General features: G+C 41.7%; 1 protein-coding gene across 4 annotated transcripts in view; it reads right to left on the bottom strand.

The window, feature by feature from the left end:
- DCX (doublecortin) overlaps positions 1 to 15,226 on the bottom strand; it is an 86,783-nt gene that overhangs the window by 25,882 nt on the left and 45,675 nt on the right. For all 4 annotated transcript variants that reach the window (XM_075053834.1, XM_075053835.1, XM_075053836.1 and 1 more), the window contains exon 4: positions 2,844 to 2,946. In XM_075053834.1, the coding sequence (XP_074909935.1) occupies positions 2,844 to 2,946 (103 nt within the window). The remainder of the gene's footprint in view (positions 1 to 2,843; positions 2,947 to 15,226) is intronic.

The following is a 15,226-nucleotide window of genomic DNA, read 5'->3' as shown; positions in this document are numbered from 1 at the left end:
AAAGTTCAGCTCAGCATGCATGGGCTGGACTGAGGACTTCCTTGACTGGATTCCGTAATGGGAATCAACTAAGGCAGCACATAGCTGATAAATAATTGGTCAACTGAAAACAAGTTGCCTGACCTAAATGTATGTGTTATTTATTTATGTATCAGTATATCTATGAAAATGTAAATGCCTTAAATTTTTCCCCAGGCTTTCCTCATTCTCGGACAGTCAAGAGTCAGACTCTTCTTCTTCCAGATGGTCTGCATGAGAGTTTGCTGTTGGGTCGTGCAGTACAAGAAGATGAAGAGAGGATGCCCTGTGCTCCAGGATACTACATGGTGATAATTACACCTACAGCGAGTTTATTGTCTCTCCTGCTAAATGGATTTTGGGAACTGTAAATCAGGGATAGAAAAAGTTGTGTGGGTTTTTTTTTTCAAAGTACTTGACTTCTCAAAGATGATGCCAGAGAAAGGCTTGTGGTGCTCCAGCACTGATATAGCCCCAATTTTTTATACATGAAGAGCAGTAATGACTGGGGGGGGGAGAGGTGTGGAAGGTAGACTATCCCTCCTCGATACTAAAGAATATAGTGTTTGATGAGACACTGTGAAATAGCCACTAGGGAGAGTGTGCAAATAACTGCTCCTGGTGTTAACCAGCCAAGCCAAAACATGGGGAAAAATCTACTTCAGTCACTGCAGTCAAGGCTCTTACATATAGCTGTTAAACAAAAACAGTGCAACACCTTGATCTTAGAGCATGATTTGTTTGCCCAGCATAGGCACCAAATGCTATGTGAGATACACTAGACTACAGCCTCCCCGGAGCAGAGTGGGTCTCTTGGTGTCCCTGGGTGATATCTGTCAATCATATATCACGTGGGTATCAGAAACCAAGGGGGTCTCAAACGGTGTCAGACATCTGTGTTTAGTCACCTGAATTACTCCCTAAACAAATAAACCTAAAAAGTGAAAATACTTTCTTGCGTCTTTTCAAAAGCTTTCAATTTTATTTTCTTCCCAGAGGAGTAATTCCTTGAAAAGAAACTCAGCTTTGCATTTTCCAGCTCAGCCGTTGGCAAGCATCGGTACGCCAAAGGCAATCAGTGAGCATTTGGACATTTTGAAAGGTGGAAACCTGGCTGTGCTGAAGTTAGTGTAAACAGCCCTCTACACATCACGGGGGGCATGACATTTCCGTGGGCTGATGCTGAAACCAGTGGGTACGAACAAGACAGAGCAACCTCATCTGGAAGGTGCTCAGCCACAGGGATTATAGGGCGGAAGCTGTGGTGGGCAGTCAGGAGGAAAAAGATGACTTAATCCTCTCTTATGCTATTTCTCACTTTGTTTCCTGATGTCCTGCCAGAGTGAACATAATAACCAGCAATCCAAGTGCACGTCATCCAAACAGGCAAGAAAAAGCACCCCATGACAGAGGAGATTTTAATAAGTGACATTCATCTGCAAGACCTCAAGACTTGCAGTTCTCCTTGCAGCATCTGACTTATAGCAAGGAAGGGTGATGGCTGTATAATGGGAAAACGCTGCTGGCTAATAGCTCCTCATCTGCTTCTTGAGAGGTGCAGGGCACCCCTACTCCCCTGAAAATAGCGCTGAGAGCTGCAGTTACTCGGTGCCTTCCCAACAGCACGCTTGGCTTATTTTTGTTAGAGAAATCCAAGCTGGAATAACCAGTAGTAACCAGGAGTGTAGGCAGAGAGCTGGGCTTCCCATCAAGTTGTTCTGCTAGGATTGCATCCAAACTGTTTTACAGTGTGGAACTCCCTGTGGAGCTGACTCAACTGCCGAGTGTTAAAAAAAATATGAAGCTCAGGTTACAGATCGCTTCCCCAGCCTGACACAGGCTTTATTCACTGCCTGCAAAGTTTCAGCTGAACTTGGAAACTTCCTTTGAATTACCCAAGACCATCAAATGGGTTCATCTGGAGTACACAGGTCAGAAGTACCAGCATCAAATAAAATCAGCCTTGCAAAGGAGTCATAAAAATTCAGTGTTTTAAGATTAGAGGCTGTTTGACTTCCTGGTTTACAGCAAAAGTCCTCTTTGGTCTTCAATGTGGAGCCAATTTGAAGCATATAAGAGAGCATGGGGCTCGTGTTCCTTATACAGGATACCCAGAGCTTTGGGAAATGAGCCTGAATGTTTGGACACCACATTTTCTTCTAGTTTAAATGGTCACAGTTCCATTAATTTACACTCGCTGCACTCACTGGCAGCAGCAGACAGCCTGTTGGTGTATACAGTTGCCAGGTGGGGTAGGTGGTAACTCCTGCAAGCAAGCTCTGTATATTCTGTGAAATCAAAGATTTCATGGCTTAATTGATCATAGAGACTCACATTATTACAGATCTGTGCTTGCAGTTGTAACAGGGACAAGTAATGGTGCTGTCCCAGTCACCCCCCTAAAAAGGGAATTATTGCCCTGCTTTTTGAATCATCAGAAGAAAGCAGTAGAGGGAGTGATTTTTCTTTTAGCTGTGCTTGTTCCCATTTTTTTAATATTCACATGTATATGTAAGGACAAGAGTCCTTCCACTGTTTAATTCTCAAGAAAAATGTTTCTATCTGACTGCAACTGGATAAAACTGATTTTGCAGTAAATGTCAAATGGTGTAGGAGTCCATCTACTCTGACTTGGGCTACCTCAGTCAGTGTTTGCTCGATTATAATATCCACTGACTGTACAAGTATCACAAAAGGATGTTAAATTCTATGTACTAGGTCTTAAAAAACAGAACAAAAACATGCAGCGTTATTATCTGATAGAAGCAACTGAATGGAAATGAAATGAAAACACAGACTGGAGAGCAGTGTGTGTTTGATGTTACCGCTTTCATCCAGAGAAAAGTCATCCTGTGCATAGCGGAATTTTTCTGGACCACAGGCGATAAACACATCATCATCCCCAAAGAAATCGTGGAGACAGGTCACCTACAGAGAGAGCAAAGTCATTCATTTTATTTTTAATTGGCAACATTCTGATGTGGCTTAGTTTTAATTTAAACAGGAGGGAGCTGCCTCTCCACTGTTTCCCCTGTCCCATGCTAATTTGGTCCTACTTCCCGTAAGCCTGGTGCACAACACACAACTTCTCTGCGCAAGTCACGCGTAAAAGTGTAATTAAAGAAAAAGAGAGAAAAAAAATCCCACCTGCCTTGCAAATTCTATGAGGTATGGCATTTGCAACCCATTCAGGAGCTGACAGAATACCTTAGTCACCCTAACGAATGACACAGGCATTTCTGAGCTCCTGCTAAAATAAGAAGCAGGGGTGCCCCCCATGCCACATGGGTAGGCAAGGCTGTGACACCACTGCCCATGCTGATGAGTATCTTAGTACCAACAGAGCCTAAAACCTCAAAGAACCACTAAGAAGGCAAAGAGCTGCTGGGCACAGCACAGGTGCAGAAATGTGACTCTTCCTGAGCAATCTTGATGATAATAGGTTTTAAAGCCAAAAGGTTTATCGGCGCCATTGAAGGAGAGGCCCAAGGTATCGTTGGATGCCCTTCCCACCCAAGCATCCTTTAAATCCACAGATTTACTCCAGATGTTGTGTCTCCTTCTCCCTGCTTCTGCCACCCAGACATGGGAGGATAAAGCACCGTTCCTCACCGCAGAGCTGCCCATCCCACCGAAGGCCGAGTGGCGGGGAAGGCGGTTACCAAGTGGGAAAGGCACAGGGCAGGCGAGAGGAGGTGTGCGGCAGCCGCCAGCATGGCAGCTCTGCCCTAGGACAGCTCTGCCAGAAAAGGAAAAACAATTGCTTTCAGTCACCCAAACCTAAGACCCCTGTCTGGGGACACCACAAAAGCAGGATGTAGAAAGCTGTTTGAGATAAACAGAAGACATGGTCATGCTGGCTAATGGCTCTGAATACCTTCCTTCTCTTCTTTGCCTTTCTAAATGGGGGGGAATTGTATCTCGCAGTACCTGGAGCTCCAGACCTGTGCCTTGCCTTGCAACATCAAATAGAAGTAAAGCACAAGATGTGGGAGCTCCAGATCCACTGATTTCATCAGAGACCTGATATCTGAGAGTTTGGAAATCTGAAAATGCATGGCAGGTCACTGGAAGCATGCTATCAGGAGAAAAGTTTAAAATGCCATCATGCTGGGAGCTAGTCCTCATATTCAACTGGCAGAGATCTGTAACTCTCCCTACTACTCTACAGATGATGGACTTGTTGTTTTAACAATATTTTTAACAAAATCAAGAGGTGAACAACCAATATTCATCACAAAAAAACAAGCAAAATACCTGATTAGGTACAGGAACAAGGAAAATGGAGGAAGTTCTGAAGACTTTGAAAAGCACATTCTAGTGATAAATCTTACTCAAAGGGTGGGCTGACTGTTGGGACATGAGGGCACATCAGGCTTGTGTCTTTGTCTTCTGTCCTACTTCTCTGTAATTAGTTGCGAGATGAAGTATAGGATGAAATTACCATCTGCCACTGTCCTCCCAGCTGGCTGAGGAATATCATCTCACTGACTGGGGGACAACTCAGCTCTCTATACAGCTAGAGGGTCCTATTTAATTTTTTCCCACTGTTTGGGGCATTACAAACTACCTAAGGATATCTCAGTGACCTGGGACAATAGTGATGCCCATGGTTGGCTCCTACTCCTTTTCTGCAATATAATATACTTGAAGGCATTGTTATTGGGTTATTGTATTTGTGGTTGTTTGAAATAGGACTCAGATTTCTTATGTCACGTTAGGAAATATTCTTATGGAGCATGCAAGTACATGGAATGGATATTCTCTAGGCCTCTTGGCTACAGACACCTACTTCATACTTGCATGCTGTTGCAAGGAAATGGGCCACCACATCCTGTCCAATGATGCCATCATAATGAGAACTGAAGCCCCATGAAGATACTCTGGGACATGTTAAGATCTCTTGTTCTGTACTGCCTTTCTAAAGTAATGGGCCTGGCTCTGCTGCAGCTCACTTTCAGCCGGAGCATACTGCAGGAGGTGCAGCCTCTCATTCCTGTCCTCTGCCACCTGCCATTCAATATTGACAAATGAAGGATATACAGGTTTTGCTCTGACTGAAAAAAGACCATGGCTGCAATCTTATTAGACCTTGCCTGTCCAGATCCCAACACACATGGGTGTGGGAGACAGCAAAACACCAAGTCCAGCAGACTCCAGATGTCCGCCGAGGACATTTACGACTTTGGTCATTTTAGTGAGAATATCAAGAAGGGCTGAAAAGCAACACATTCCTACAGAAGGTGTCTCCACTTAGCACCATTAGCACTTCAAGCGGGTAACACCTTTGCACCTGCAGGTACTTAGGGGCAGGAGACCTTAGTACCACTTGCCTTCCCCTCTACCACTTGTGCAGGGGGTTGGCCAGCAAAGCTGAGAGCACTGCTGTACATCTTTAGTACCAGCCAGGACAGTATTGCTGGTGACTGTTCAGCATCTACTTTTCGTGAGTAATTAGCCATTTGGATCTTTACACAGTTACGGTTGCAGTAATTTACACAGTTACTAGTGAAATGATTGATGCAATTACACAGCAACAGCAAGGTAACTATGCTAGTGGTAACTCCCTGGAATCACTGGTAATCACACAGTAACTCATGATAATGCTACTGTGTTATCTCCATGTACCTAAGGTTAATCTGAATCATCTCAGCGTAACAACTAGCAGAAAATGTGCACATTGCTCTTTGGAGAGATCCATAAACACCCAGACGTGTCATCAGTATCTTGTAGAAAATTGCCTTTTATTTAGGCTCCTGGCAAGCTGATAGGTGCTCTTCTGAGGCAAAGAAAGATGATGCTCTCCCATCTTTGGAAAATGCTTTCAAAACTCATTTAAAATGGGAAGTAACACTGTTATTTTGAAAAGGAGAAAAACTACTAAGAAAATGTTGGAAGGCCCAACTTCAAAGCCTCTGTGTAGCTATTCAAGAGGCAAGTGTTCAGCACAGCACCCGCTTCCAAGGGTGAGAGGGACAACAAAGTACCTCTATCCAATTGATTTTGTCTAGAACTTCAGCCTGAGCTCCTGACATCCCAGCCATATACTAAGTACTGTATCAAGAGGAGCAAAAATGCTCATCTGCAAACACACCAGAGTGGAACATCTCCAGCATCAGCCGGCCTGCTGCAACCCACCAGCCACACATCTGAGCGCCCAGGTGAGCCCAGGGTGAACACGTTTTTTTTAAAGTTCCATTTTTTCAGGAGACCATTCCAAGCAACCGCAAGTTTGGCACTGACATTTATAACGGAGGTATGAGGCTGACAGCTGATGCCCAGTGTTTTGGCATGTCTGGGCACTGGGGTCTTTACAGAGGGTAGAGGCATTGCAAGGGACTGGAGAGCCCACTGGAGATAACTATGGGGAAACTTACTGTAGACAGAGCTGAATTTCCATATCTACTGATCTCTGAGCTGGACTGTGAAAAGTTAATTTCAAGCTCTAATAAATCAACTAGAAAGAAGGCTTTTGGCTATCTTAATAAGGCTCAGTATTTCACACTGGTTAGTATAATGTATAATTAAAGCACTGCCTAAGAGTGCCAGCTCTGGTTATGATGCCAAACATAGTGAAAAGCTTGCTTTTCACATCGGCATGACTTTCAAAATGGAGCAAGCTGAAATCTGCTATGGCTTTGATCAAAGGTAGAATTTTCCTTGCGGACTTCTGTGAATTCCAATTTCTGTTTGCCTAAAATTAGCTTGAAAATAGTTAACATGTTACCTGCAGAGAATTCTCCCACAGAAAAGATGACATTTCAAACCAGCACTTGGTATTACAGTCCTCCCCGAGGATGAGTGGCACTGATTCATTTGCAAATAATTGGGTTTGGCTCAATACACAAGTTCCCATTTGAATGCTAAGTACTATACTTATGCCATGGAAAAGACTCATGGGTTGCTTAGCTCACCCTTCAGTACAGAAACCACTGTGCAGTTAAATGCAGTGAAAGCTAGATCACAACATAAGGGTTCAAAAATTTCCCAACCTTTTAGATGAAATCAGAAATAACCCATAGGTGCTTTTATTGTCTCCAGGTCATAAATCGAAGTGTATATTTTGTCCTTGAACTCCTCACAACAACCACAAGCAAAAAGAAAGTCCAGGCAATGAAGAAAGCCTTCAGATCAAGGGTCCAAACGCAATGGAAAACTGCCAGCATGCACAAGGATAGAAACCTGATTACATGTCAAGCAGAGATACTTGCAATTCACTTTGCTGAACTCTTGTCCCTTCAGATAGTACATTATTATGTGTATTTTATAATTATGAACAGCTGGCTGGATGACCACTGGAGGCTAGTAAAGAAATTAGATAATCTACTTGTTGAGCTCCTAATATTCAGGAAACACTAACTTCTCTATTTGCTTTATTTGTTCCCTTTTGTTTCCTGCTGTAACCTCCACCATTAAGAACTCACCGTAACATGGTAGAAAAGACAGCCAAAAAACAACCCCACTCTCATGAAATAGTGCAAAACATTGCAAAATTCAGAAAATAACAGGTGTCACATATTATGCAGTTTTAGCTATGTTGCTTATGTTCACCATGTGTGTGGTATTTTCTATTTACCTTTTGTTTATTAAACTCAAATCCCTGGTCATTACTGTATGTCCCTAAAACATGCCCCATACGTATTGCTGTCTACATAAAGTCGCTCGAGTAAACTTTCTTTGTGAAAACATGTGACTTCAGTGCTGGATCTTACAGCACCAGAGCCAGCTTGCCTAAGTGGTGCATAGAAGAAGAAAAACACCAGGAAAAAGCCCTAGATATGCTCATCCCTGAAGGACATGAAGCTAAAGAGGACGCAAGCCAGGAAGCAGGACCATGGGCTGCTCCGCTGGGAGAACTGGTTTGAGACCTTATTAGCCAGTATGGAACATTTGAGGGTTGTTCTTGACAAGCAAGGCCAAACCTCTACACTGCATTAATTGTTTTAGGGGTTTTTAGTGACTCCTGAATAACCTTTTAAGTCTTCTTATCTCCAGTCTTCAAAAGTCTTTTTTCTCACATTTTCTCAGTTAAAAAAACAAAAAGTACAAGTCTCCCCCCAAGCAGTCTGGACTGTTTTGAAATTATATGTTCTGCTTTGTCTTGCCCTAATCTACTACTCTAATTATATCCAATAATTAGTCTGGAACACCATGAAAACCCTGAAAGAAAGTTCACATCAACAAAAATTTACTCCAGCTAATAACCTGAAAATCATTGTTTTTAAATGCTGCATTTTGCTCTTAGCTATAAATTTATTAATGCACAGAACCTGATAGTAGCCTGCTAGTGCAAGGACCTATGCTGCTACCCGAAAATGGTGATTTTGCTGGTGACTGTTACCATGCTCCCTTAGCAATGACACTGGAAACCATCAAATTAGTAAGATTTTGTCTTTTTCCATTTTTAAGCCTACAAGCTTTTTTATTTATAAGAAAAATTAAACTTGTGTATGTAATTACAGTAGACAGGATAAATAGCATTGATTTCCAAGATATACGTGCATGCCTTTGTTTAAAGGAGGATAATATTTAATTTGAAATTCAGGATTAAAAAGACAATATTAACTTAAAGAGGATCATACTGCATGAAATGTTTTCTCTCCAATTCCTGTAGCTTAAGCAATTCCAATGAAGGAAGTTAAATCTTCACACTCCAGTCAATGAGGCACAAATTTATTTCTTACAAAGTAATTATTTCTAATAGATTTGATGGTAACATTTTTCTTTGTGTCAAAGTTTGATTTTTTGGAAACTTTATATTATGGAAGAAGTTGGTAGAGATTAACAGAGATTTTGGGAGTGCAAAACTGTTTGCAATTCCTTAGGTTTTCATTAAGCGTGGTTTCTTTTCTCGTTAAATGAAATCCTTTGCTGTTTATATTAGAAAAACCTGCCCTGAGAGGACAATATAGGTAGGATTTCCAAGAGGGGACTTCTGCAGTGACAGTCCATTAGTGTCTGCTGCAGCAATTTTAATTGCAGAAAGGAAAGATACGGCCTTCTGAGAGATGCTGAGCCTTCTTGTTCATTTTAATACAGTAGTTGTAGAACTAAGCATTTTTCAGGATTTTAACAAAATGGAGCTTGCCTCAAGCATCTCTCTGGATGTGAGCTCAGTTTGCTGAAATATCTGTGATGCTACAGATATTCTGAGTTCACCTGGAAAAGGAGCAGTAAATATGCAGGATATATACCTAGACAGCTGTGAATAACCAGATATTTCTACCATCCTCCAGGAGGCAGCAGCAGTATTTAAAAATTGTAATTCATTAATAAATAAAATAATTAAAAATAATTAGAAATCAAAAGCCTGAAGACTTAAGCCTTAGTCTGAATCACCTACCAGTGCAGAACCTTCTGTGCTTTAAAAGGGTGTTATGATTAAGCAGCTCCTTTTGTTCCCTTTCATAATCTGCAGAATGACAGAGTTTGCTGTGTCTGCATGGCTAATGGGCTGCCCTCACTGTCATTCTCTACAACTACAAGTATGAACATCGTCACAGCAGTAACAGAGGCTCCAGCCACGTTTTGGTTGCTTTCACTGCTGGATCAAGCTCTGCAGCTCCTGTAGCTGTCACTTTAGCAGGAGGCCTCCGGTAGCTGGATTGGCCATCACTATTTTGTTTGCCAAGGTGATGGAGCACGTCTCTGAAGAGGAATACATCACCAGGAGGGTTAACTGAACCGTCTTCTTCACCTTTCTGAGAAATGTCTTTATCAGAGGTTCCTATTTTTAGCTGATGGAGCCAGGTGAGGCTGAATGATAAATGATCAGACACTGTAGCTAGTGATTATTCAGAACAGTGATTTATGTTCAGTCCTGCTTCCAGACTTTCCATCTCTTCCTTATGTCATGGGATGAGGAAAGACCTCTGCCTAAATGGCCAGCAGAGGTCTGGCAAAGGAGATTTGGAATAACACCACCACAGGTTCAACCTGGGGGCTGAACATCTTCCATCTTGGGGACTGTCATCTTTAACCAACTGCTTGACTCTGCACAAGTCTTAGGATAAGGGAGGGCCAGCGCAAGGCTTCTTCCTCTGTGCCTCTCTCCCTTAGTCATAATGACTTTGTTCACTGTTCTCTGTAATATCCCTCCTCTTTAAGAATTTAGACAGCAGAACAGAAAGCAATACCAGAACATAGGTAGCTTCAAACTGTTCCGTAAGTTTCTGCAGATCTGATGGTTATGCTCAAAGAAAAGAGATGTCCATTTGCTTTCTTCAAATTATCATACTTCTTCAGCTTGCAGGCTTCCAGAGTTCAGAACAGAGAAAAAACTGTCTTCAGAAACAGCTTCCTTTAAGGCCGAAAATACCATAGAAGACAATTTGCATGCCATACACACATAAAGCCTGTCAAGAGCAGAACTGAATTAAGACATACTCTTATTTTCTAAGTTGCCTTGATAAATGCTATAAAATCGAACCATGTGTTAGCTAAAGACAATGTGGTTTGGATGCCTGCTCGTGTCCTTTCTCTTTCAGCACTAAATGCTAGATGGAGCTAAGGCAGTCAGACTCGCAGCTAGACAGGCACTGAGAGTTAACTGAGCTGAGGATGTAACTAAAATCTGTTTAAACTCTGTTTTAACTCAAAGCAGAAATCCAATGGACTTATTTATACTCCAACACCTGTACCCCAAGTCAAATTGGCAGTGGTCTGAGAAGCCAAAGTCCTAAATCACAAAGGAAACTGTGCTTTACAATTCATCAGTTGGGTGTTTGCAATCAATAAAGAAACTACAGAAACCAAACACATACAGACTTGTCCACAGGACAATTCAGTAAGTTCATGTGCCAGAGTGAATATCGGGAACTAATGAACATGCAGAGTAGACTTTAAATGAACTGCTTTCTCTTCTCTGACAAGCACTTCACTGCATGTCCAGAAAGAAAAAGATTTCAGAAGACTTAAGGGGTTAAGGGGATATGATGGAAAATAAAAATGTTGATATTGGAATGCACAACACTTAACACTTTTTTTTTTTTAACAGTCTGAAGACTGCAAGCCCAAAGCAGACACTGAATTGATTTACATTTTATTAGATTCTGGTTTCCTCCATTTAAAAAGAAGAGATGTTTGCATTCATTTATTTCTTTAAAGTATGCACACACCCACTCAATAGATTCCACATTTGCATTCACAGAAAGAGAATTACTTATCTGCTTTTATGAAAAAATACTGCTTAAGATGGATAAGCACTAGAAAGATGAGCAGAAAAAGCGTGGATGTTGACATTCAAAAATGGATCAGGAACACTCCTGCATTCCCAGCCCATGCCATAGAAGTATGTGGAATTACACTCTGGGGACCCCCTCTCTGAGTTACCCATCAGTAAGGGAAGGGGACTCTGTCACCTGCTCTTCCCTCTCTTGTTCTCCTATGCCACCAAACGTACACATGGAAACCTGGCAAGACCAGCATCATGCTGTCCCCTCACTACTGTGTTTGCAGTGAGCCATCATGAAGGGTAGGAAAAATCATCTCTACCATCTAGATTTCAGGGCCCATAATTTGACCTCTCAGTAGAAACACGCAGTGAGATTTCCATTCTTTAAAACATTATTCAGAGATCTCGACTTTTTCTTGTAAGCCATGGCTTACACTTAAGCCTAGACAGTTTGATTGAAACAAATTCTACTCTTCTGTAGAGATTTTTTCTTCCTTTCTCACCTTCAGAAGAGAAAATTCTGGGCAAGTCAGCATGATCAAGTGTTTTTCTTTGATGTAAGAGGGAATTTTTACACCTTTTTATTGATGAAAAATGGAGATCCTCTTAATAAGGCTGTATAACTACAGTAGGTTGATTATGAGTGCTTTATGTCCACTTGGACCATTTTGTTATAATGCAATTAAACCAGAGTAGGGACACCAAATTCTGACCAATATGCATTATTTCTATGATAAACATTTGTGATGCTTATTTAAGTGGAATAAGAAATATTCATGCATGTATGTGCACAGCAGCTTGTAAGACTTGGCGCGTGAAGAAACGCTGCTCTCAAAAAGGCTGCAGCACAAGGTGCCTGTTTATTTAAGTATTAGAAATGGGTAAGTTTGAAATGGAATAGAATAAAAAGCAAGGTCAATAGCCAAGCTACCCAGTAGGAATGTTAAAGCTGAATTTACTATGTCTGGTGAATTAGTGGTGCTTCCAAACTGTGTGAAATCCAATTAGCCTCTGGAAGAAAGGTTAGTTTGTTATCCCCATTCCCTATACATAGGGAGGGGACTATGAAACAGATATTCAGGCTGTTGATTCTTTTTACCTAGAAGAAAGGCTTGCTCTTGCATTCATGAGGGTATTATGCTGAGGATAAATGTGCTGTGCAGTTTGGGGGCATAAGGAGCACAGCCATCAGCACCAATATATAAAAGATTACCCTTTCTCCAGTCAGAAAACCATAAAACCAGAAATTCTAGGTGACAGATTAAGACTATGAAAGGAAAGATTTCCAGCACAAATTGCCTCAAAACAGGTAGCACTTTAAGAATTCAGAGAACCGTCAAACCATTCTTCCTAATCGTTCCCCCTCGTCAGTCTTGAGATGAAACAGTAGTTCTGGACTAAAAAGAGCACCAGAGACTTTGGAAGTAGCATGACTATAGGGGCAAGGTCAAGCAACACTACTTGAAATGGGAGTCTTGAAAGTAGGGGCACAGGGACCCTATCAACCTACTCAAGGTCAGGTTGAAGAAACAACGGGCTGGAATTTCCAGTTAATAGGATTTCCAGCAACAAGCTCCTAAAACCTATAGCTGTAGCTGATCCTATTGTGCATATCTCCATAAAAGAGAAAGGCTCTTGTTAGCTTTGTGCGAGTTTTTCTTTAACTGTAACAATGGTACTGATGGTGATGGAGAGGCATTGGTAAATAGATCCTCGCCCTGGTTAAAACACAAACAACCAAAACAGCCTGTACCAGGACTGAACGGTTTGGTGCGTGCCTGCAAGCAGCCCCCTCCATCTTCAGGGAGCACAGAAAGAATATTACCATTAGCTGACCAACAGGCCCAGAAGGATGAAAAGCTACACCAAGCATTTACTGCTTGTAAGGAAGCTCTAAGGGGCTAGAGGAGACTAATAGCCATACCCTGACTTTGTCTCACAGCTGGTCCCTGCTTCCCCCAAGGCCCTTATCTCTGTATCCCATGCCACAGCACCAACCTGGTGCGTGAGGAGGTCAGAACCAGTGTCCCCACAGGCACCCTCTGCCTGTTGACTTTCAGTTGGGGAAGATGGTGGGGAAGGGAGGAAGTAAAACTGTGAGAACTGCTCTCATCCCCATGTGCAGTGTGTGTTATCTGCTCAAAAGACTAAGACGACATGTCTGCTTTCCTTACCCACTAGCAGGGTGCCCTGGGAGAGTCTTTCCATCTTCAATGTCTTACAAGCATTCCTGGCTCCTGCTCCTTCTTTTCTCTTATCAGTCAGCATTATGTAAAAATACTTCCTCCAGTTAATTACTTCTTGGTCAGGTGCATCAAGAACTTAATTATCAGCTCAAACATTTCAAAGGACAGTACGTTGGCCAGCTACCAAACAGCTCCCTTCGTACTTTCACCCACCTGGGTACAATTATGGACTTCAGCCCAGTAGAGCAGTGGCCAAAGATGAATCCTCACTGAGGGACAAAACTGATCTATTCATGCACTTCCACTTTCCAGGGGTAAGTCCACTATCTCACAACCCACCCGTTCTGCCTAACTATTGCCCAGCATGTAGCCCTGGAAGCAGAGGGCAGCGTGCCTGCACAGTGCTTTTGGGCAGAATAAAGTTCTGGCACAATGAAGAGGATTACACAGTTGTATGAAATAGCAGGATTTGTTCTTACAGCCTCTTTGTGATGTGGTGTAAAGAGACATAAGAGAGGAGATTCTGTCTTCAATAATCACCCAGAGTGACACAGGAAATTATATTAAATATGAACAGATTTGGTTTCCATGTAACAAGTGGATGTGTTTTACTCACTGAGGCAGTCTCTCTTTAAGAAATGTAGTTATTCGACCTTGTCGTGAGTCCCACTGACATCACTAACTTCCTTCCAAAATAAGTGCTAGGCAAAAATCAGTGTGTCAGACTTGCCATTATTATTAGTGCATCAGGAGAGCTTGAGGACACTTCAGTTTAAGTCAGGCATCAGCACTGACTTTGAAGGCAGCGCGTTTTGAACTGGCTGTGTCTCCCCTAACACAATTCACTACGGATAACCTTGTCTTCCTTGGCATTTGTGGTAGACAGCATATGTTAATTAGGACTATGGCAACGCCTTATCACAATTTTTCCTGGGGAAGATGCACTGTAACTCAGTTGTAATTAAAAACCTTTTCTGACCAGACAAGACTATTCTGTCAATTCAGCTTATGCACATATTTGTATCTCAGCCTGCACTGGTTTTATTCAGGGTCTAGGTCTCCAAGTACACAGCCTTTCAAACATCTCTGCTATTTTTATCGTATCTAAAGATAGTTCTTCTATTAATTAATTCTTAGATGTGTCACTGAGCTCATATTTTGTACAGGTCCCCCTCTGTTTTGTTCAACATCTGCAAAATTCAAAACACTTTTTCATCAAAAGAGATGTTGAAAAGCTAACACTTTTACTTCATGCTATCAACTTTAATGGAAGAAAGACACAAGTATGAAGTATTCAACCTTCAAGTCATCCTTCCCAATATGCATCTCCAAATGTGACAATGAACGAACTGTCCTGTCCTCCAACAATGTAACTTCATTTGCAGCCTATGGATCCAAGTCAGCCTAATTCTTGAAGAAGATGAGAAGATGCAACCAGTTCTGTATCTAATTAATGCTGGCTTTGCATTTCGCCCCACTCATGGCATCAAAGCTGTTGCTCAATTGCTAAAATACTCTGTAAAGGCTCCTAAAGGCATTTTGACTAGTTAAATTTCAATGCTTGCAAGGATCTTTATTACACTGTTAATTCTGGAGATTAATGGGAATTAAAAATGGTGTTCTTTAAGAATTAAATTGTAGCAGATGCTACATTAAATCTAAAGGAAAGTAACAATTGCCATCAAGCTGTTCTTTCAGGGAGTTAAAATTTCTTCCTTAATTATAATTCTGAACATATTCTTTGTGTTTTGGGAGATTTCCTGAATTTACAGCAAATGCATATGCCCTCCCTATCGGAACAATTTTGTTTTCACCCTAATTTCTGTTAATCTTTGAATAAAGCTATTAA

The sequence above is a fragment of the Buteo buteo genome, chromosome 22 (assembly GCF_964188355.1).
Source record: "Buteo buteo chromosome 22, bButBut1.hap1.1, whole genome shotgun sequence".
Taxonomy (NCBI): Eukaryota; Metazoa; Chordata; class Aves; order Accipitriformes; family Accipitridae; genus Buteo; species Buteo buteo.
This window is presented reverse-complemented; position numbering and strand designations above follow the sequence as displayed.